Source organism: Stomoxys calcitrans, chromosome 4 (genome assembly GCF_963082655.1).
Source record: "Stomoxys calcitrans chromosome 4, idStoCalc2.1, whole genome shotgun sequence".
Taxonomy (NCBI): domain Eukaryota; kingdom Metazoa; phylum Arthropoda; class Insecta; order Diptera; family Muscidae; genus Stomoxys; species Stomoxys calcitrans.
The window spans coordinates 13,032,849-13,057,261 of record NC_081555.1 but is presented as its reverse complement, the minus strand read 5'-3'; the positions used below and the strand labels follow the sequence as shown (position 1 = coordinate 13,057,261).

General features: G+C 38.1%; 3 protein-coding genes across 7 annotated transcripts in view; 1 reads left to right on the top strand and 2 right to left on the bottom strand.

The window, feature by feature from the left end:
- LOC106087402 (aminoacylase-1) overlaps nt 1–10,078 on the bottom strand; it is a 96,327-nt gene extending 86,249 nt beyond the window's left edge. Inside the window, exon 1 of the mRNA XM_059367929.1 lies at nt 9,988–10,078. The gene's annotated coding sequence lies outside the window, so the exon portion shown is untranslated. The remainder of the gene's footprint in view (nt 1–9,987) is intronic.
- Nucleotides 1–21,105, top strand: part of LOC106087410 (plasma membrane calcium-transporting ATPase 1) — a 53,518-nt gene extending 32,413 nt beyond the window's left edge. For 3 of the 4 annotated variants that reach the window (XM_059367922.1, XM_059367924.1, XM_059367923.1), the window contains exons 2-14: nt 2,120–2,285; nt 7,353–7,547; nt 7,613–7,899; nt 7,971–8,175; nt 9,798–10,219; nt 13,896–14,138; nt 14,235–14,476; nt 14,547–14,991; nt 15,057–15,144; nt 19,234–19,547; nt 19,616–19,814; nt 20,238–20,449; nt 20,590–21,105. In XM_059367922.1, coding sequence (XP_059223905.1) covers nt 2,129–2,285; nt 7,353–7,547; nt 7,613–7,899; nt 7,971–8,175; nt 9,798–10,219; nt 13,896–14,138; nt 14,235–14,476; nt 14,547–14,991; nt 15,057–15,144; nt 19,234–19,547; nt 19,616–19,814; nt 20,238–20,449; nt 20,590–20,745 — 3,165 coding nt within the window. In that variant the 5' untranslated portion in view covers nt 2,120–2,128 and the 3' untranslated portion in view covers nt 20,746–21,105. The remainder of the gene's footprint in view (nt 1–2,119; nt 2,286–7,352; nt 7,548–7,612; nt 7,900–7,970; nt 8,176–9,797; nt 10,220–13,895; nt 14,139–14,234; nt 14,477–14,546; nt 14,992–15,056; nt 15,145–19,233; nt 19,548–19,615; nt 19,815–20,237; nt 20,450–20,589) is intronic. The other variant, XM_059367925.1, reaches the window with a different exon arrangement.
- LOC106087403 (stomatin) overlaps nt 20,237–24,413 on the bottom strand; it is a 52,571-nt gene continuing 48,394 nt past the window's right edge. For both annotated transcript variants that reach the window (XM_059367931.1, XM_059367930.1), the window contains exon 9: nt 20,237–20,713. The gene's annotated coding sequence lies outside the window, so the exon portion shown is untranslated. The remainder of the gene's footprint in view (nt 20,714–24,413) is intronic.

Genomic DNA, 24,413 nt, shown 5'->3' with positions numbered 1-24,413 from the left:
TTTTGATATTGGAAGGGGGCGGACCTATAGATTCAAAAACGGCTGGAAGGAAACATAGGCTATATAAATTTTTGATATCGGAAGGGGGGCGGACCCTCCCCCTCCCCCTATGGATTCAAAAACGGCTGGAAGGAAACATAGGTTATATAAATTTTTGATATCGGAAGGGGGGCGGACCCTCCCCCTATAGATTCAAAAACGGCTGGAAGGAAACATAGGCTATATAAATTTTTGATATCGGAAGGGGGGCGGACCCTCCCCCTCCCCCTATGGATTCAAAAACGGCTGGAAGGAAACATAGGCTATATAAATTTTTGATATCGGAAGGGGGGCGGACCCTCCCCCTCCCCCTATGGATTCAAAAACGGCTGGAAGGAAACATAGGCTATTTAAATTTTTGATATCGGAAGGGGGGCGGACCCTCCCCCTATAGATTCAAAAACGGTTGGAAGGAAACATAGGCTATATACATTTTTGATATCAGAAGGGGGCGGACGTTCCCCCTTAGACCAAAAACACCACCCAAAATCAAAAGTGGACCGATAAGGACAATATGGGTATCAAAAAAAAGGTATTGGAGAGTAGAATACGAATGTGGTATTAAGATTTGAGTCTAACCCATCGGGCCGCTCCAAGCCCAAAACTCCCCCAAACAGACATATTAGACGTTTATGTCAATATGGGGCTCAAATGAAAGGTATGCGGGAGTAGATTACGAATCTGGCATAGAAAACTAGGTCCAAGTAATGGGAGGTCGCCCCATTCCCAAATACCCACAAATGGGTATATTAGCCCGAACATATAAGGGGCTCAAATGAAAGGTATTTGGGAGTAGATAACGAAAATGACATTAAAATTTGCGTGGCTTTTTCCTCCTAAAAATACGTCAAATAGGTTTATTGACCCATTATGGTAATATGAGACTCAAATGAAGGGTATTTGAGAGTAGAAAACTAATTTCATATACAATTTTGGAGCAAATTGTTTGGGGCTACGCTAAAGCACCCCCTGAACTGAACTTCAATTCCGACTAGGGCAATATGGAACTCAAATCAACGGTTTGGGAGTAAAGAACGAATTTGATATCCATTTTCAGGATAAAGTGCCGGTGCCCGCCTCATCCCCAAAACATCTTTCAAACGGTTCATATCTACCGATGATGGCAATATGGGGCTCAATTTAAAGGGATTTGGGGTGGACCATTTATTTGATATCCATATTTGAGTCGAAGTGTCTGAGGTGCCATCCCTCCCCTAACATGCACTTCTCATTACCCTAATTTTCAAAAACACCAGATCTCGGAGATTGGTAATGTGATTCGAAACGAGAGGTCCTTGAGAGAAAAAAAAACAAATTTGATATCCAATTAAAGAGCCATGTGTTTGGAGAGCCGCCCCATTCCAAAATACCTTCCTATTATATAAAAGCTATTTGGGTTGGAAATTGATAGATTTTCGGGAAATTGATACTCATTTTCGGGACAAAGACCCTAGTGTTCACCCCATCCTCAAACAGAACTAATTTACCGATCATGCCAATATGGGGCTCGTATAAAATGTATTTGAAAGTAGAGCACGAATCTTATGTTTACTTCAAGGGCCACCTCACCCCCGAAATACCCCCTAAAGCGAAAATATTTACCAAAACGGTAATATAGAACTCAAAAGAAAGGCATTTGAGAGTAAAGTAAAAATTTGCCCAGGCACCGAGTAGGGGCAAACTTCTCACACATCAACGAGTGCTTTTCGATTTAAGTTTAAACTTAATGATAAGGGACCTTTTTTTTATAGCCGAGTCGGAACGGCGTGATGCAGTGCGACACCTCTTTGGGGAAAATTTTGCATGCATTGCGTGATAAAACAAAATAGAATAGAATTAAACAATAAGAAATAAAAGATTCTTCTAGTATTTTAAGAAACTTGTCATTACTTCATCTCTTAGCTCTTGGTTTACCTGGCGAAACACTCTGAAGATATAGTAAAAAAAATTCTGTCTTCTAGGGTCTTATAAATTTGTCATCACTATAACAACTCTTTCCTCTTTTACAGTGATTTTTTTTTTTTATAAAATTCCAATTTTGTTAAAGTTTTTGCTTAAAAATTCTTGTTTTTTTTTCTAGATTTAACAAATGGCCACCATAGATGGACGACCCGCACAATATGGGATATCACTTAGGCAATTACGTGACCTCATGGAACACCGAGGTCGCGAAGGTGTTCATCTCGTAGACGAAATGGGCGGTGTCAACGAAATATGTAAAAAATTATACACTTCCCCTAACGAAGGTGAGAATCAACATTAATAATTTTATTATTTATTTTTTGATATTTCAATTTTGATTTTATTCATATTTAGTTTTTATTGATTTTATTCGTTTTTAAACTCGTTATCCTTATACCCACCACCATAGGATAGGGGGTATATTCATTTAGTCATTCCGTTTGTAACACATCAAAATATCCATTTCCGACCCTACAAAGTGTATATATTTCGAATCGTTGTAGAATTCCAAGACGATTTGACGATGTACGTGCATCTGTCCGTCCGTATGTCCGTCAGTTGTAATCATGCTACAGTCTTTAAAAATTAAGATATTGAGGTGAAATTTTACACGGACTCGTATTTCTTTTATACGCAGGTTCTTGAATTTCTTGAATGGGGCACATCGGACTATATTTGGATAAAGCTGTCATATAGACCGATCTGGCGATTTAGGGTCTTAAGCTAATAACAGGCCCATTGATTACCTGACTTCGCTGATATTTGGAACAGAGAGTTGTATCAAGTCTCCCAAAATCTGTCCAGAATATGGTCCAGACCGGGCTATACTTAGATATAGCTGCCATCCTTCATCCTTAGGGGCTAAAGTCTATAAAAGGCGCATTTATTTTCCGATGTTGCTGAAATTTTAAACAGTGAGTTGCACTAGGTGTCTCGACACCCGACCCGAATATGGTTTATATCGGACCATATACACATATAACTGCCATATAGACAGATATGCCGATGTTGGGTCTTTAGCCTATAACAGGCACATTTATTACCCTATTTTGCTGAAACTCAGAACAGTGAGCTTTATTAGGCTCGTCGATATCCGAACCAAAAATTGTCCAGATTGGAACTTATTTGGATAAAGCTGTCATATAGACCGATCTGCCGATTTCGGGTCTTAGACCCACAACATCTGTCCCGAATATGGTATAGATCGGGCTATATATAGATATAGCTGCTTTTTTGCTGAAATTTGAAACAGTGAGTTCCTTTAAGACTTCCGACACCCAACCCAAATGTGGGTCAGATGGGACCATATTTATATAGCTGTCATAAAGATCGATCTCTTATTGCCCCTCGGCATCCGTATCGAATATGGTCCTCACCGGACAATATCTTGGTGAAGCCTCCATATAGATCGGCCTTCTGATGTAAGATCCAAGGCCTATAGAAGCCCCATTTACTACCAATTTTGCTATAATTTGCCATAGTAGGTTATCTTAGTACCTTCGACATCCTTGTCGAATATAGGTTAGGTTAGGTTAGGTAAGAGTGGCAGTCCTTTACAGACTCACTTAGACAATTTTAAGTCCATTGTGATACCACAGTATCGACAGACCAAGCCTTCTGGCGGGAATCGAACACACGAACCCTGCACTGGTAATCCAAGCATGCTACCAACTCGGCTACAGGGGCGCCCTTGTCGAATATGGTCCAGATTGAAAAATATCTCTGTTGTAGCCCCATATAGACCGATCTCCTGATTTAAGGTCTAAGGCCCATAGAGCCCACATTTATTAATCAATTTAGCTGAAATTTGGCACATATAGTAATCGATCTCCTGATATAAGATCTAAGGCCCATAGAAGCCACATTTACTACCCGATATCCATATCACATGGTCCAGATGCGAAAATATATTTATATAGCCCCCACATAGTCCGACCTCCAGACTTAAGATCCAAGGTCCATAGAATCCCCATTTTTTCCCCCGATTAAGCTGAAATTAGGCGCAGCGAGTTATGCTAGGACCCACGGCATTTGTATCGAATATGCGAATATGATCAGGGCAATATTTTGATATATCCCCTATAAGAATCGATCTCCTGGTTTAATGTTCACGGCCCCGTATTTAACTGAAATTTGATACTTTGCGTTATTTTAGGCCCTTCGACATCCGTATCGAATATGGTTCAGATTGAACAATATCTCTGATATAGGCCCATATAAACCGATTTCCTAATTTAAGGTCCAATGCCCATAGAAACCGCATTTATTACCCGATTTAACTGAAAATTTGGCACATATAGTAGATCGATCTCCTGATTTAAGGTCTAAGGCCCATAGAACCCGTATTTACTACCCGATATCCATATCGAATATGGTTCAGAATGGAAAATATCTTCATATAGCGCCCATATAATCTGACCTCTTGATTAAAAATCCAAGGTCCGTAGAATCCCCGATTAAGCTGAAATTAGTCGCAACGAGTTATCCCAGAACCCACAACATCCGTATCGAATATGATCTGCAAAATATTTTGATATATCCCCCAAATGACCGATCTCCTGATTTAATGTTTACGGCCCATGGAACCCACTTTTAGCTAAAATTTTACACTTTGGGTTATCTTAGGGCCCTCGACATTCCTATCGAATTGGGTCCAGATAAGAAAAAGTCTTGATATTGGCCCGATATAGATTAAAAGTCTAAGGCCCATAGAAGACGCACTTATTACTCAATTTAGCTGAAATTTGGCACATATTGACCGATCTTCTGATGTAAGAACTAAGGTCCATAGAAGCCGTATTTACTACTCGATGTCCATATTGAATACTGATATGATCCAGATCGTAAAATATCTTCATATATGCCCATATAGTCCCACCTCCTGAATTAAGGTCCAAGGTCCATTGAAACCCCATTTATTCCCCGATTAAGCTAAAATTAGTCGTAGCGAGTTATCCTAGAACCCACAACATCCGAATCGAATATGATCTGGACAATATTTTGTTATATCTTTCATATGAACCGATGTCCTGATTTAATCTTCAAGGCTCATGGAACCTGCATTTTACTAAAATTTGACACTTTGAGTTATCATAGGGCCCTCGACATCCACATCAAATATCAGAAAATATTTTTATGTAGCCCCTATATAGATTTATGTACCGATTTAAAGTCTAAGACCCATAGAAGCCGCATTTACCATCCATAGAATCCGCACCTATAAGCCGATTGAGCTGAAAATTGGCACAGTGAGTTATTCTACGACCCTCGAAATCTGTATCAAATATGATTCAGATCAAACAATGTCTTGATATCCACATAGACTGATTTCCTGATTTAAGGTCCAAGGCCCATAGAACCCCCACCTACTGCCTGATTTAGCTGAAATTTAGGGCAGTGTGTTGTCTTAAGGTCTTCGATATGCTTATCTAATGTGGTTTAGATCGGGCATTGATATAGACCTCATATATACCGATCTCCCGATTGAGTGTCTAAAGCCTATAGAACCCGAATTTACTACCCGATATCGCTGAAATTTGGCACTCAGAACTTCTTCGTCCGGTTCGGAGTATGGTTGGGGGTATGATTCGGAGTATGGTTGGGGGTATGTTTCCGAGTATGGTTCGGAGTATAGTTCGGAGTATGGTTCGGAGTATGGTTCGGAGTATGGTTCGGAGTATGGTTGGGTGTATGTTTCGGAATATGGTTCGGAGTATGGTTCGGACTATGGTTCGGAGTATGGTTCGGTGTATGGTTCAGAGTATGATTCGGAGTATAGTTCGGAGTATGGTTCGGAGTATGGGTTCGGAGTATGGTTCGGAGTATGGTTCGGAGTATGGTTCAAGGTATGGTTCGGAGTATGGTTCGGAGTATGGTTCGGAGTATGGTTCGGAGTATGGTTCGGAGTATGGTTCGGAGTATGGTTCGGAGTATGGTTCGGAGTATAGTTCGGAGTATGGTTTGGAGTATGGTTCGGAGTATGGTTCGGAGTATGGTTCGGAGTATGGTTCGGAGTATGGTTCGGAGTATGGTTCAGAGTATGGTTCGGAGTATGGTTCGGAGTATAGTTCCGAGTATGGTTCGGAGTATGGTTCGGAGTATGGTTCGGAGTATGGTTCGAAGTATGGTTCGGAGTATGGTTCGGAGTATGGTTCGTAGAATGGTTTGGATGGTTGACTATGGCGGCCATATTTGTATAGCGATCTACCGATTTATGGTCATTTAAACATAAATTGCGTATTTATTAAGCTATTTAGCTTAGTACAATGGGTACACCTACTCAGCTTTCTTGAATAAGATGTTAATCGGATAATATTTGGATATAGCTGCCCTATACACCTATCCCCCGATTTACGGCATTGCACTAATAAATGGCTTATGTATTATTCGATTCGGATTCTTGTTCGACTTAATATTCTGAGTCGATTTAGCAATGTCCGTCCGTCTGTCTGTTGAAGGAGTAAAGCTAAAAAGTAAAGTAAAAAGTGCTTGAAATTTTGCACAAATACCTCTTAGTAGCGGATGGTTAATGGGTCAAATTTGTCCATGGTTTGATATAGCTCCCATATAAACCGATCTCCCGAATTGACATCTTGAGCCTCTATAGGGCGCAATTCTTAACAGATTTTGTTGAAATTTTGCACGTCACGTTTTGTTATGATTTCCAACAACTGTGCCAGATATGATCCACATCGGTTCACAACCTGGTATAGATCCTGTATAAACCGATCTCCTGATTTAACTTCTTGAGCCTCTAGAGTGCGCAATTACTAACCGATTTGGCTGAAATTTTGCATGAATTCTTTTGTTTTAACTTTCAATAATTTTGCTAGGTATGGTCTGAATCGGTTTATAACCTTATATAGCTCCTATGTAAACCGATCTCCCGATTATACGTCTTGAGCCGATAGGTGGCACCATTGTTATTTGATTTGGCTGAAATTTTGTGCAACGACTTCTCCTATGACCTTCAACATGCGTGCCAAATACGGTCTGAATCGGTCAATAATCCGATAAATCTCCCATCCCATAAAGCCCATCTCCCGATATTACTTCTTGAGCCTCTATCCAATTCGGTTGAAATTTTGCACAATGACTTCTACTCCAACATCCAAACCATGTATGCTCCGAATCTGTCCATAAACCTGGTATGACTTCAATAGCATGGCAATTTTTATCCATTATCCTTTGTTTGCCTATAAAGAGATACCGGGCAAAGAACTTGACAAATGCGATCCATGGTAAGATTCGGCCCGACCCAACTTAGTACGCTTTTACTGGTTTTTTTTATTATTTTTTTTAATTTATATCTATTTTAAATGTTTTTAATATTTTTTCTCTATTCTATTCAGGTTTAAGTGGATCGAAAACCGACATCGAACATAGACGAGAAACTTTTGGCTCGAATAGTATACCACCGAAACCTCCGAAAACATTTTTAACTCTAGTCTGGGAAGCATTACAAGATGTGACCCTTATTATTTTAGAAGTAGCTGCGATAGTCTCATTGATTCTATCCTTTTATAAGCCCGCCGATGAAGAAGCTCGTAAGTTATTCAAGCTTACTAAGTAAACATTTAATGACATTTTTTTTAATTTATTTAAATTGCAGCACTTTTGGAAGAAGAAGATGATCACTATGGCTGGATTGAAGGTTTAGCCATTCTTATATCGGTCATTGTGGTTGTTCTGGTGACAGCATTCAATGATTACTCCAAAGAGCGCCAATTTCGTGGTCTGCAGAATCGCATTGAGGGCGAACACAAGTTCTCGGTTATTCGAGGCGGTGAGGTATGCCAAATATCGGTAACAGACATAGTGGTGGGTGATATAGCTCAGGTCAAATATGGTGATCTATTGCCAGCCGATGGTGTACTCATACAAAGTAATGACTTAAAGGTATGATGGTGTGGTCCCATAAAGTTTCCCAAACTAAATAAATCTTCTGTTTTTCCTTTGCCCCCTAAAAGGTGGATGAATCGTCGTTGACCGGCGAATCGGATCATGTGAAAAAGGGTGTAGAATTTGATCCCATGGTCTTGTCGGGCACCCATGTCATGGAAGGCAGTGGTAAAATGGTGGTCACCGCCGTTGGTGTCAACTCTCAATCTGGTATTATTCTCACTCTTTTGGGCGCCACCGATGAAGAGTCCCATAAAAAGAAATTGAAAAAAGGTATGTTGGCAACTTTAATGCTAAGCGTTGGGTTTCTTGTATAAAAACCAAAGGCTTTGGGCTTTAACAATGACTTACTGATCTAATCTCTTCTAATTCTATGCTCTGTGATAATATCCTATTCAAATGTCAAATGTTATGATTTTGTTACTAACACTTTTTGAGCAATGTACTTATTTTTGTTAAAGCAGCATTTTTAAAAATTTGCAGCAGGACTTGCCTAAAATTCTGGTAAAAGTCGTAATTTTCTTAAAGCCGAGTATAATCCTTTGTTTTACACTATGCGAAGAGCAATTTATTTGGCCTGAGTTAGAGTTGAATAGAAAGGTTACTTAAAATTAGGAAATTTAGATTTAACTTCAGACATAGATTTTGCTAAAGTTTCTTAGCAACAACTTATAAGGGGCAGAGATCTACATAGAAATTTCAGAAAAAATAATGTTTACTATAAATTAAGGAATTTTTCTTCCTCGAAGGTTAAAAAAGTTATACATTTCTTATTATCAAGTAAAAATATTTTCATTGAAAGTAATTTTTTTCTTAAAACATTGTAAAATTTGGCATTTTCCAATAAATAAAAGTTTGTTAAGTGTCTTAAATATGCGCTAAACAGCCTTCACCGAATTCGCGAAAAAAAAACCCTTCCTCAGTTGTATGTTATATTAAGAGATTAGAGCAAGGCAGATTCGTTAAAAATTAAGTTAAATATTTCTTAAAATCAAGTAAAAATATTTTCTTTGAAAGTAATTTTTTCTTAAAACATTGAAATATTTAGCATATTCCTTAGAATATTCCAATAAATAAAAGTTTGTTAAGTGTCTTAAACATGCGCTAAAAAGTCTTCTCCGCATTCGCGGAAAAAATTCCTTTCTCAGTTTTATGTTACCTTAAGAGATTTGAGCAACTCAAATTTGCTCTGTAGGGTACATTAAACTTCTGTTCTTAGTCTTATAGCAAATTTGTTGTCCGTCTGTCCGTTTGGCACCATTTTTCTAAAAGTTTTTTTTTTTTCATCCATTGTCAAAGGAAATATCCTCGATTTTTTTCTCAACTACAGGCTTCTTCAAAAACTTAATTAATAATTTTTCTCCCAAGGAATGCAGCCCTTAAAATGCCTGAAATAAACTTATAAGATATCCATCAATCTGCAACAGATAATCTATTGCACAGAACAACATAAACCTGGGAGTGAGTCCTAGATCCTTGTAGTCTCTTTCTTAGATCTGTCCATTGTCTGTAGGTCTCATAATACTCTAGGTATTATGCCCATAGTTTTGATCCAAACTGCAGTTTGCATTCACAAGCTTGAACCAAATCACCTACACCGCCAGATTTATATTTCTAACAAAAAAAAATCCTCTTCTCTTTCGCTCTCTGAAAAAGAATATGTAAAAACCAACTAACCTTAGCTAACCTCCTGTGTATGTTTTTGTATGTATTTCCGAACTTCTTGGGTGAATATACCCAAACACCTTCCCTAAAGGTTCTAACAAGCAATTCATTCATTACCCTGCAATTTTTTTTATATTAATTTCATTTTATTTTTAATTTTAATCCTTCCAAATCCTTCCCCTTCCCCTACCCCAAATTTATCCGCTCCCCTGCTGTTTCCTGCTAAATAGAACATGAAGAAGAAATAGACTTGGAAAAACAAGCACCACCACCATCACCACCACCCAACAAAACTATTCCTCAAATTTCAGATGGCATTAAGTCTGAAACTGAAGGTAATCATGTTGCTAGCAACGCTGGGGCAGGCGCTGCCGAAGGGGATCAAAAGAAAGAGAAGTCTGTCTTGCAATCGAAACTCACCAAATTGGCCATACAGATTGGTTATGCTGGCTCCACCATTGCCGTGCTGACGGTCATCATTTTGGTCATACAATTCTGTGTTAAGACATTCGTTATCGAGGAGAAACCCTGGAAGAATACCTATGCCAATCATTTTGTTAAGCATTTGATTATCGGTGTAACCGTATTGGTTGTAGCTGTACCTGAAGGTTTGCCGTTAGCTGTTACCCTATCGTTGGCCTATTCGGTGAAGGTAAGTTAGAAAAAAATCTCCATGCTGTAGTTAATTTGAACCTGAAAAGTTACAAAGAGAGAAAAATAAAATAAAAAAAAATAAATTAAAACACTAGATTATAATAAAATAAAGTCAAACAAAACGTGCTAAACTAAAATAAAATAAACATAAATAACATACGGTAAAACTAAAAGAATTAAAATAAAACAAGTAAAAACATTTAAAGTTCGGCCGTGACCATACCCGCCACCCTTGGATACCCACCACCCTTGGATACCCACCACCCTTGGATACCCACCACCCTTGAATACCCACCACCCCTGGATACTCACCACCATGGATAAATCAACCATCCTTTTTTATAACAACTCCACTACTATATCCATAATAGTATGCAAATGGTGGCTGGTATGGATCATATTTGATTCAAGTCCCGAGAACTCTTATACAAGTCACAGTTTCAGCGAAGTCGGGCAACAAATCCACTTTTTATGGGATTTAGACCCTAAATTGGGAGATCTGTCTATATGGAAACTATATTTAAATATAGTCTGATCTAGACCATATGCTGGTCGGTAGACGGGAGGCTTAATACAAGTCACTATGTCAAATTCCAGCGAAATCGGGTTATAATAGCAGCTTTTATGGGCTTAAGACCCTTAATCGGCAGATCGCTCTATATGGTAGCTATATCCGAATATAGACCGATCTGAACCATATTTGAATCGGATATCCGGAGACCTTAATCAAGTCACTTTTACAAATTTCAGCGAAATCGAGGAATAAAAGCAGCTTTTATGGACTCTAGACCCTTAATAGGCAGATCGCTCTATATGGTAGCTATATCTGAATATAGACCGATCTGAACCATATTTGAGTCGGATATCAGGAGACCTTAATCAAGTCACTTTTACAAATTTCATCGAAATCGAATAATAATTGCGGTTCTTATGGGCTTAAGACTCTAAATCAGCAGATCGGTCTATATGACAGCTATATCTAAATATGATCCAATCTGAACCATATTTGGACCGGATGTCGGAAGGCTTAAAATAACTCAATGTTTCAAGTTTCAGCGAAATCGGGTTATAAATGCAGCTTTTATGGGATCAAGACCCTTAATCGGCAGATCGCTTCATATGGTAGCTATATCTGAATATAGACCGATCTGAACCATATTTGAGTCGGATATTGGGAGACCTTAATTAACTCACTGTTCCAAATTTCAGCGAAATCGGATAATAATTACGGCTTTAATGGGCTTAAGACCCTCAATCGGCAGATCGGTCTATACTACAGCTTTATATAAATATGGTCCTATCTGAACCATATTTGCACCGGATATCGGGAGACCTTAAACAACTCACTGTTCCAAATTTCAGCGAAATCGGACAATAATTACGGCTTTTATGGGCTCAAGACCCTTAATAACCAGATCGGTCTATATGACACCTATATATAAATATAATCCGATCTGAACCATATTTGGACCGGATATCGGGAGACCTTAAACAACTTACTATTACAAATATCAGCGAAGTCGGACAATAATTACGGCTTTTATGGGCTCAAGACCCTTAATCGGCAGATCGGTCTATATGACACCTATATCTAAATATAATCTGATCTGAACCATATTTGAACCGTATATCGGGAGACTTTAAACAACTTACTATTATAAATATCAGCGAAGTCGGATAATAATTGCGACTTTTATGAACTCAAGACCCTTAATCCGCAGATCGCTCTATATGGTAGCTATATCTAAATATAATCCGATCTGAACCATATTTGAGTCGGATATTAAGAGACCTTAATCAACTCACTGTTCCAAATTTCAGCGAAATCGGATTATAAATACGGCCTTTATGGGCTCAAGACCCTTAATCGGCAGATCGGTCTATATGACACCTATATCTAAATATAATCCGATCTGAACCATATTTGGACCGGAGACTCGGGAGATCTTAAACAACTTACTATTACAAATATCAGCGAAGTCGGAAAATAATTGCGACTTTTATGAGCTTAAGACGCTAAATCGGCAGATCGGTCTATATGGCAGCTATATCTAAATATGGTCCGATCTGAACTATACATGAGTCGAATGTCGGGAGGTTTAAAGCAACTCACTATTTTCAATTTTATTGAAATCGGATAATAAATGCACGTGTTACGAGCTTAAGACCCTAAATCGGTATATCGGTCTATATGGCAGCTATACCAAAATATGTTCCAATCTGGATCATTTTTGGTTCGGTTATCGACGGGCCTAATAAAACTCACTACGTCAAATTTCAGCAAAATCGGGTAATAGAGGCGCCTGTTATAGGCTTACGACCCTAAATCCCCAGATCGGTGCTTATGGCAGCTATATCTATATATAGTCCGATTTGGCCCATTCAAGAACTTAACCTTCGTATAGAAGAAATACGAGTCTGTGCAAAATTTCAACTCAATATCTAAATTTTAAAGACTGTAGAGTGAATACAACTAACGGACACAGGGGCGGACAGACAGGCAGGCACACCGACATCCTTGTAGTCTTAGAATTTTACCTCGATCAGAAATATATATACTTTGTAGGGTCGGAAATGGATATTTCGATGTGTTACAAACGGAATAACTAAATGAATGTACCCCCTATCCTATGGTTGTGGGTATAATTCAAGTTTCTAGGGACCGAACAGGGTGAATTGAGAGACCGGTTTATATAGGAGCCATATCAGGTTAGAGACCTATTTGGACCATATTTGGCACAGTCATTGAAAGTCAAAACCGAATACCACTTGCTAAATTTCAGCCCAATCGGACAAAAATTGCGGCTTGTAAGGGATCAAGAAGTCAAATCGGGAGATCGACTTATATGGGAGCTATATCAGTTTATAGACCGATTAAAACCGTGCTTGGTAAAGTTGTTGGAAGTCGTAACAGAACACTTTGTGCAAAATTTCATCCAAGTCGAATGAAAATTTCGGCTTCCAGGGGTTCAAGAGGTTAAATCTGGAGATCGGTTTCTATGGGAGCTATATCAGGTTCTTGACCGTTTTGGACGGTACTTTGCACAACTGTTGGAAGTCATAATGGCACACTATGTGCAAAATTTCATCCAAATAGGACGAAAATTTCGGCTTCCAGGGGTTCAAGAAGTCAAATCGGGAGATCGGTTTATATGGGAGCTATATCAGGTTCTTGACCGTTTTGGACGGTACTTGGCACACCTGATGAAAGTCTAAACGGAACACAATGTGTAAAATTTCAGCCAAATCGGATGAAAATTGCGGCTTTCACGGGCTCAAGAAGTCAAATCGGGAGATCGGTTTAAAAGGGAGCTATATACAAATCGGAACCCATATGGCCCATTTGCGATGCCCAATGACCTGCATTAATATTAAGTATCTGTGCAAAATTTCAAGCGGTTAGCTTTACGCGTTCGACCGCTATTGTAATTTCGACAGGCGGAAGGACGGACATAACCAGATCGATTCAGATTCAGGGGTCCTAGATCAATATTTCGAGGTGTTACAAACAGAATGACTTGATTAGTATACCCCACATGAAATGGTGTTGGGTATAAAAAATTAAAATTAAACAAAGTAAAAAAAATTCAAATAAATTTCTTTAAATTGAATTTAAACGAGTACTGATGCTGATGTAACCCTTATTGATTTTTCTTTGACTCTTTTTTTTCCAGAAAATGATGAAAGATAATAATTTGGTACGCCATTTGGATGCCTGCGAGACCATGGGTAATGCCACTGCCATTTGCTCCGATAAGACTGGTACCTTGACTACAAATCGCATGACAGTTGTCCAATCGTACATTTGCGAAAAGCTATGCAAAGTCCTGCCGAAATACAACGACATCCCTCAAACTGTGGCGAATTTGATTACCCAAGGTATATCGGTCAATTCTGCCTATACGTCCAGTATTATGGTAAATTCTGTTACCCTAATAACTATGCTAAGAACTTTTCTTACAACTATTCTTCTGCTCTCTCGCTCTCTCTCTCTCTCTCGCTCACTATTTTAGCCCGGTCCCTCGGCTGATGATTTACCCACACAAGTGGGCAATAAAACGGAATGTGCCCTTTTGGGCTTTGTCATGGGCTTGGGTGTGAAATATCAGTCCATACGTGATGAGATCACCGAAGATAAATTTACTCGTGTATATACATTCAATTCTGTGCGCAAGAGCATGGGTACCGTGATTCCTAGAAGCAATGGTGGCTATCGTCTATTTAGTAAAGGTGCTTCCGAAATTATGTTGGGAAAGTAAGTTTCACAAAACTGAAGGTAATGCCTTAAGACCCTTATTAATTCTCGTTTAAATTCTTTATTACAGATGTAGCTACATTTTTGGCCACAATGGTGTACTGGAAAGATTTACACCCGACATGCAAGAACGTCTCATACGCGAAGTCATTGAGCCCATGGCTTGTGACGGTTTGCGTACCATTTGTATTGCCTATCGTGACTTTGTCCATGGCAAAGCTGCCATGAACGAAGTCTCCATTGATCGTGAACCCAATTGGGATGACGAGGCAGGCATTATGTCGAATCTCACTTGCTTGTGTGTGGTGGGCATTGAGGATCCCGTGCGTCCCGAAGTGCCCGAGGCCATACGCAAGTGTCAACGTGCCGGTATCACAGTGCGCATGGTAACCGGTGACAACATAAATACAGCACGTTCAATTGCCACCAAATGTGGTATACTGAAACCTGGCGATGAGTTCCTTATATTGGAGGGCAAAGAATTCAATAGACGCATTCGTGATAGTAATGGCAATGTATGAGAGATTTGTATTAGGAAGAGATGTTTGGTTTATTATTTTTTTTTCATTTTCTTTCAAAGATTCAACAAAGTTTGATTGACAAGGTTTGGCCTAGATTACGTGTATTGGCTCGTTCTTCCCCTACGGATAAGTACAACCTGGTCAAAGGTAAGTAATAAGAAGAGCAAGAAATAAACATTTGAAATAAAATGGAATAGAAAGAAATGAGAAGACATGCAATTAAAAAAAATCCCCTACAAAAAGCAAGTTTTGATAAAATTTTCTTAAAAAAAAAATCTGCCAAAATTTTATATAAAAAAATCAATTTGTGTTTGTTTGTGTGTTTGTCGATTTGTTTGTTTGTTCCGTATAGACTCAAAAACGGCTGAACCCATTACCTTGAAATTTTTACAGATAGTGTAGGTTGGTCTGGATGGAAACATAATTTTTTTATATCGGAAGGGGGCCCTCCCCCTTACCCCAAAAGTACTACCCAAAATTAAAAGTGTACCCATCAGAACAATATGGGACTCAATTGAAAGAAATTCAGAAGTAGAGTACGAATTTCATATCAAAAATTGAGTCCAAGTAACTGGGGGGCCGCCCCAACCCTAAAAAATAGGTTTCTTGGACGAACATGACAATATGGGACTCAAATGAAAGGTATTCGGGAAGTAGATTACGAGTATTGTCAGGAAGAGGGTATAGGCTTTGTAATTTGTTGATATCGGAAGGGGGCGGACCCTCCCCCTTACACCAAAAGTACTAACCAAAAATAAAAGTGGACCGATCAGAAAAATAGGGGACTCTAATGAAAGGTATTCAGGAATAGAGTACGAAATTCATATTAAAATTTGGGCCCAGATAAATAGGGGCCGCCCAAAACCCCATATAAAGGTTTATTGGACGAGCATGACATTATGGGACTCAAATGAAAGGTATTTGGGAGTAGATTGTGAATATGGTCAGGAAGGAGAAATAGGCTTTATAATATGTTGATTTCGGAAGGGGGACGGACCCTCCCCCTAACCCCAAAAGTACTAACCAAAAATAAAAGTGTACCGATCAGAAAAATAGGGGACTCTAATGAAAGGTATTCAGGAGTAGAGTACGAAATTCATATTAAAAATTTGGTCAAAGTAACTGGGGGGCCGCCCCAACCCCAAAAAATAGGTTTATTGGACGAACATAACAATATGGGACTCCAATGAAAGGTATTTGGGAAGTAGATTACGAGTATTGTCAGGAAGAGGGAATCGGCTTTATAATTTGTTGATATCAAAAGGGGGACGGACCCTCCTCCTAACCCCAAAAGTACTAACCAAAAATAAAAGTGTACCGATCAGAAAAATAGGAGACTCTAATGAAAGGTATTCAGGAGTAGAGTACGAATTTCGTATTAAAAGTTGGGTCCAAGTAACTGGGGGCCGCCCCAACCCTAAAAAATAGGTTTCTTGGACGAACATGATAATATGGGACTCAAATGAAAGGTATTCGGGAAGTAGATTACGAGTATTGTCAGAAAGAGGGAATAGGCTTTATAATTTGTTGATATCGAAAGGGGGGCGGACCCTCCCCCTTACCCCAAAAGTCCTACCCAAAAATAAAAGTGTACCCATCAGAACAATATGGGACTCAAATGAAAGGTATACAGGAGTAGAGTACGAATTTGGCCGCCCAAAACACCCTATAAAAGGTTTATTGGACGAGCATGACAATATGGGGCTCAAATGAAAGGTATTCGGGAGTAGATTACGAATATTGTCAGGAAGGAGAAATAGGCTTTAAACTTATTGATTTTGGAAGGGGGCGGACCCTCCCCCCTTAACCAAAAACACCACCCAAAATCAAAAGTGGACCGATCGGAACAATATGGGTATAAAATGAAAGGTATTCGAAAATAGAATACGAATATGGTATTAAAATTTGGGTCTTAGTACCCATCGGGCCGCGCCAACCCCAAAATTCCCCCAAACAGACATATTGGACGTTCATGTCAATATGGGCCTCAAATGAAAGGTGTTCGGGAGTAGAATACGAAGCTGGCATACAAAATCAGGTCGAAGTGTAAGGGTTCACCCCACCCCCAAAAACGCCCCAAATGGGCATGTGACCCATCATGACTATATGGGACTCGATTTGATTGTTTGGTCCGTAGAATCAAAAACGGCTGAACGGATTTTCTTGAAATTTTCACTGATTTTGTAGGTTAGTCTGGAAACATATAGTTTAAGATATCGGATGGAGGCGGACCCTCCACCTTACTACAAAAACGTCACCTAAACCGAAAAGTGGACCGATAGGCACAGTATCAAAATCCAAATCCAAGCACTCAGCGGATCTCCCAACCCCAAAACTCCTCTAAACAGATATATTTGTCTATATATATATGGGACTCAAATGAAAAGCATTCGGCAGTAGATTGCAAATATGGCGTAAAAATTAGGTCCAGGTCATGGGATGACGCCCTACCTCCAAATGAGTATATAAGCCGACCATGGCTGTATGGGACTCAAATGAAAGATATTTTGGAGTAGATTACGGAAATGACATTAAAATTTGCATTCAAGCAAAGGTGGCGCTTTTCCTCCTAAAAAATATGGTACTCAAATAAAAAGTATTTGGGAGTAGAAAACGAATATGATATTCCATTTTCGAGCCAAGTGTTTGGGGTATGCCCTACAGCACCCCCTAAACTGAACTTCTTATCCGACTATGTCAAAGCTCAAACCAACGTTATTTGGGAGTAAAGAAAGAATTTGATATATATTTTCAGGGCAAAGTGCCGGTGGCCACCCCAGCCCCAAAACACTCTCCAAACAGTTCATATTTACCGACCATGACAATATGGGGCTCACATTAAATGGATTTGGGAGTGCAGCACGAATTTGATATCCATATTTGAGTCGAAATGTCTGAGGTGCCATCGCTCCCCTAAAAAGAACTTCTCACTACCCTAATTTTCAAAAACACCAGATCTCGGAGATTGGTAATGCGAATTGTCCGAATTATTTTTTTGCACTCTCACAGTCAAAAAAAACATGGTTGCCGTTGTTAGGGTCGGGTCCCTAGGGGGCCGTCCAAAACTCGCCAAATGGGTATATAGAGCAATCACGACAATATAGAGCTCAAACGAAAGGTGCTTGAGAGAAAAAAAACGAATTTGATATCAAATTAAAGAGCCATGTATTTGGGGAGCCGTCCACCTCAAAATACCACACTCTACTATATAAAAGCTAAAAAATAAAATTAAAAAAGTTTCTATAAAAACTAAATTTTGACAAAATTTCCAATAAAAAGTAAATTTTGACAAAAATTTCCTATAAAAAAACAAGTTTGACACAATTTCCTATAAAAAGTAAATTTAGTTTTGTCAAGTTTCCTTTTTAGGAAGCCTAGAGGGGCCTATAAAAAATAAATTTTAAAAAAATTTCCTATAAAAAGTAAAATTTGATAAAATTTCCTATAAAAAGTAAACTTTTGTCAAAGTTTCCTATAAAAAGTAATTGTTGACAAATTTTCCTATAAAAGATACATTTTGATAAAACTTCCTATAAAAAGTGAATGTTGTAAAAAATTTCCATAAAAAGCAAAAATTTATCAAATTTCCTATAAAAAGTAAATTTAGTTTTGTCAAATTTACTTTTTATAGGAAGCCTATAGGAGCCTATAAAATTAATTTTGAAAAAATTTCTTATAAAAATTAAACTTTGACAAAATTTTCAATAAAAAAAGATAAATTTTGATAAAACTTCCTATAAAAAGTAAATTTTGACAAGATTTCCTATAAAAAGTCAACTTTGATTATTAAAACAAACATAAAAAAAGTAAACTTTAACAAAATTTCCTTTAAAAGTAAATTTTGACAAAAAATCTTATAAAAAGTAAATTTTGACAAAATCTCCTATTAAAAGTGAATGTTGAAAAAATTTCCATAAAAAGCAAAAATTTATCAAATTTTCTATAAAAAGTAAATTTGAAAAAATTTCCTATAAAAAATAAATTTTGGAAAAATTTTCTATAAAAGCAAATTTTACAAAATTTCCTACAAAAAATAAATTTTGGTAAAATTTCCTATAAAAAGTAAATTAAAAAAAAAATTCCTATAAAAAATAAATTTTGACAAAATTTTTTGTAAAAAGTGAATTTCGACAAAAATTTCCTATAAAATTTAATTTTGACAAAATTTTTGCGAAAATCCAATTTTTTTTTATTTAAATTAAATCTCAATGCATTCTCTTTTCTATTTCATTCCAGGTATCATCGATAGTACTGTAAGTGACAATCGTGAGGTGGTTGCCGTCACGGGTGATGGTACCAACGATGGTCCGGCCCTCAAAAAGGCCGATGTTGGTTTTGCCATGGGTATTGCTGGCACTGATGTTGCTAAAGAGGCTTCCGATATCATTTTGACCGATGATAACTTTAGCAGTATTGTAAAGGCCGTTATGTGGGGTCGTAATGTTTACGATTCGATTTCAAAATTCTTGCAGTTCCAGCTGACGGTAAATGTGGTGGCTGTCATTGTAGCCTTTATTGGTGCCTGTGCTGTGCAAGATTCGCCATTGAAGGTATGTCGCAATGGAACATGGGAGGGGGAGTCTTTCTCTTTATAATGATTTCCCTTTTGTGATTTTAGGCCGTTCAAATGTTGTGGGTCAACTTAATTATGGACACCTTGGCTTCCCTGGCTCTGGCCACAGAAATGCCCACACCAGATTTATTGTTGCGCAAACCCTATGGTCGTACGAAACCCTTGATTTCTGGTACCATGTTAAAGAATATTCTGGGTCAAGCTTTTTACCAATTGATAATCATCTTTGGACTGTTGTTTGTTGGTAGGTATAAAGAAATTGATTCAACAATAGAAACACTTTTTTAAAAATTAAAAAAAATGTTTAAGTCCAAAACTTTAAGTGTTGAGTTCTAAAAGTTAAACCGCGAATCCTATGCTAGACAAAAAAAAAAAAGAAAAATTGAGAGCTATTGTGTGTGAACTCACATTCCAAATAGATATATTGATCAAAATGGGACCTTGAACTTTTAATTTCTTTTAAGAAGTCTTTTTATGACTAGTAATTATTTCAGGAAATTAAGCCTTTACACTGATAAAAAAAAACTTTCAAAAATAGTGCACAAATGGTATAACTATCATGAACAGGCGTTGTTGAAAATATTGTCAACCTACGGCGATGATTTTGTGCACTCACGTTGTTGATGTATGTCCGTTAATAGGTTTTTGTTTCTTTACTTTCTTCCAGGTGATTGGATTTTGGATATTGAATCGGGTCGTGGCCAACCCTTGTCGGCTGGTCCCACACAACATTTCACCATTATTTTTAATACATTTGTCATGATGACTTTGTTTAATGAAATCAATGCTCGCAAAATCCATGGACAGCGTAATGTCCTCGAAGGATTCTTTACTAATCCCATCTTCTATAGCATTTGGATTGCCACCGTTGTATCACAGGTAGGTTGAAAACCAACAGGGTTGGTAACACCAACCAAACAAAGAACTGATTTGCATGGAAAAACGTAGAGAGGGATAGCGACTCTTAAAATTTGTTTTTTTTTTCTATTATTAACTGTTTTCTCTTTACTCATTTCTAGGTCGTTATTGTGCAATTTGGCAAAATGGCCTTCTCCACAAAAGCTCTCTCCCTCGATCAATGGTTGTGGTGCATATTCTTTGGTCTGGGCACCCTGGTGTGGGGACAAGTCATCACTTCACTGCCTACAAAGAGATTCGAAAAGATGGTCTCGTGAGCATCTCCAGACTAAACTCACGCACAAAATAACTTAGCAAACTAAACAACAACAACAGCAACAACAGAAAAGCGAGAAAAACAACAACAAGAGAACGCAACATTTTCTTTCTGGACCTGAGAATATCACAAACTAAAAAAAAAACTCTAAGCAAGGAAACAAAAGGAAAAAATTAAAAATCTAAAACCAGTCATACCCCCTTCTCTCTACTCTACATTAAGCTATAACAACTACAACTACAACAACAAAAGCAAAACAAAACAAAAACAAAAGAAATAGTAAAATTTTTTCTCATCATGTTATTCATTAAAGCAAATGTTCAAATGTTTAAATGTTCAAATAAAGTGAATTTATTTTTTATTTATTACGATTATTTTTCCATCTATACAGAACACAAAACAACAAAAGGTAGGGAAGAAACCTTCACCGTGGATCGCATTTGTCAAGTTTTTTGGCCGATATTTCTTAATAGACAAGAATGGATAAGAATTGCTATACTATTGTGTTGCCCAAAAAGTAATTGCGGATTTTTCATATAGTCGGCGTTGACAAATTTTTTCACAGCTTGTGTCTCTGTAATTGCATTCTTTCTTCTGTCAGTTATCAGCTGCTACTTTTAGCTTGCTTTAGAAAAAAAGTGTAAAAAAAGTATATTTGATTAAAGTTCATTCTAAGTTTTATTAAAAATGCATTTACTTTCTTTTAAAAAATCAGCAATTACTTTTTGGGCAACCCAATATTTCAGCTATATCAAGTTATGAACCGATTGGGGCCATATTTATTTGGCTGTTGGAAACCAAAGTCGAATTCATTGTGCAAAATTTCAGCCAAATCGGATAAGAATTGCGCTCCATTGTGGCCCAAGAAATAAAATTGGGAGATCCCTATAAAAAACGGGAGCTACATCAGGTCATGAACCGGTTTGGACCATACTTGGCAGAGTTTTTAGCGGTCAATCCAAAAGACTTCATGCAAAATTTTAGCCAAAAATTTCAGTTGGAAGTTAAAACGAAACACTTTCTGCAAAATTTCAGCCAAATCCGATAATAAGTGCGCCTTCTACCAACTCAAGAAGTCAAGATCCGAAATAGGTTTATTTGGAAGCTACATCAAGTTATGAACCGATTAAGACCATACATAGCACAGTTGTTGGCGGTCAATCCAAAAGACTTCATGCAAAATTTCAGCCAAAAATTTCGGTTGGAAGTCAAAACGAAACACTTTCTGCAAAATTTCAGCTAAATCCGACAAAATTGCGCCCTCTACCAACTCAAGAAGTCAAGATACGAAATAGGTTTATATGGGAGCTACATCAGGTTATGAAACGATTAAGACCATACTAAGCACAGTTGTATGCGGTCAATCCAAAAGACTTCATGCAAAATTTTAGCCAAAAATTTCAGTTGGAAGTTAAAACGAAACACTTTCTGCAAAATTTCAGCCAAATCCGATAATAAGAGCGCCTTCTACCAACTCAAGAAATCAAGATCCGAAATAGGTTTATTTGGAAGCTACATCAAGTTATGAACCGATTAAGACCATACATAGCACAGTTGTTGGCGGTCAATCCAAAAGACTTCATGCAAAATTTCAGCCAAAAATTTCAGTTGGAAGTCAAAACGAAACACTTTCTGCAAAATTTCAGCTAAATCCGACAAAATTGCGCCCTCTACCAACTCAAGAAGTCAAGATACGAAATAGGTTTATATGGGAGCTACATCAGGTTATGAAACGATTAAGACCATACTAAGCACAGTTGTATGCGGTCAATCCAAAAGACTTCATGCAAAATTTCAGCCAAAAATTTCAGTTGGAAGTTAAAACGAAACACTTTCTGCAAAATTTCAGCCAAATCCGATAATAATTGCGCCCTCTACCAACTCAAGATGTCAAGATCCGAAATAGGTTTATTTGGAAGCTACATCAAGTTATGAACCGATTAAAACCATACTTAGCACAGTTGTTGGCGGTCAATCCAAAAGACTTCATGCAAAATTTCAGCCAAAAATTTCAGTTGGAAGTTAAAACGAAACACTTTCTGCAAAATTTCAGCCAAATCCGATAATAATTGCGCCCTCTAGCGACTAAAGAAGTCAAGATCCGATATAGGTGTATATGCGGGCTACATCAGGTTATGAAGCGATTAGAACCATACTCAGCACAGTTGTTGGCAGTTAATCCAAAAGAATTCATGCAAAATTTCAGCCAAATCGGATGAGAATTGCGCCCTCTAGAGGCTCAAGAAGTCAAAAGCCGAGATCGGTTTATATAGCAGCTACATCAAGTTATGAACCGCTTTGGACCATACTTGGCAAAGTTGTTGGAAGTAAAAATAAAACACTTGGTGCCAAATTTCAGGTAAATGGGATAAGAATTGCGCCCTCTAGAGGCACAAGAAGTTTAGATCCCATATCGGTTTATATGGCAGCTATACCAAAACATGAACCAATTTGGTCAATTTACAATCCCAACCGACCTGACTTTTTCAAAAGTTAACGTGTTTTCGACAGAGAGACGGACGGATCGACTGGCATGGCTAGATCGACTTAAAATGTCATGCCGATCAAGAATATATATACTTTATGGGGTCCTAGACGCACATTTCGAGGTGTTACAAACGGAATGACGAAATAAGTATACCCCCATCCTATGGGTGGAGGGTGTAAAAATGTATTTGTATGTGTTTGTCGGTTCGTTTGTTTGTGTGTTCCTTATAGACTCAACAAGTAAAAGCGTGCTAAGTTCGGCCGGGCCGAATCTCCACCATGGATTCTGCTCAAATATGGTAGCTATAACTTGTTATAGACCGATTTAAACCGTTCTCGATACAGTTGTTGAGAGTCATAACAGAACACCGCGTGTAAAATTTCAGCCAAATCGGCTTCCAGGGGTTTAAGAAGTCAAATCAGGATATCGGTTTATATGGGAACTAAATCAGGTTATAGACCGATTTCAGACCAAAATTTCAGCCAAATCGGACAAAAATTTCGGCTTTCAGGGGCCCAAGAAGTCAAATCGAGAGATCGGTTTATATGGGAGCTATATCTAGTTATAGACCGATTTGGACCGTACTTCGCATAGTTGTTGAGAGTCATAACGGAACACTATGTGCAAAATTTCAGCCAAATCGGACAAAAATTGCGGCTTTCAGGGGCTCAAGAAGTCAAATCGGGAGATCGGTTTATATGGGAGCTACATCCAAATCTGAACCGATATGGCCAAATTGTAATCCCCAACGACCTACATTAATAAGAAATATCTGTGCAAAATTTCAAGCGTCTAGCTTTACGCGTTCGACTGCTATCGTGATTTCGACAGACAGACGGACGGACATGGCTAGATCGACTCAGGATGTCGAGACGATCAAGAATATATATTCTTTATGGGGTCCTAAATCAATATTTCGAGGAGTTACAAACGGAATGACTACATTAGTATACCCCTATCCTATGGTGGTGGGTATGTACCGATTTTTTGTAATTTTCACAGATGGTCCATAATGATCCCGGAGGTCACCGTAGCGCAGAGGTTAGCATGTCCGCCTATGACGCTAAATGCCTGGGTTCGAATCCTGGCAGGAACATCAGAAAAATGTTCAGCGGTGGTTATCCCTTCCTAATGGTGGCGATATTAGGAAGGCATGCCATTCGGACTCGGCTATAAAAAGG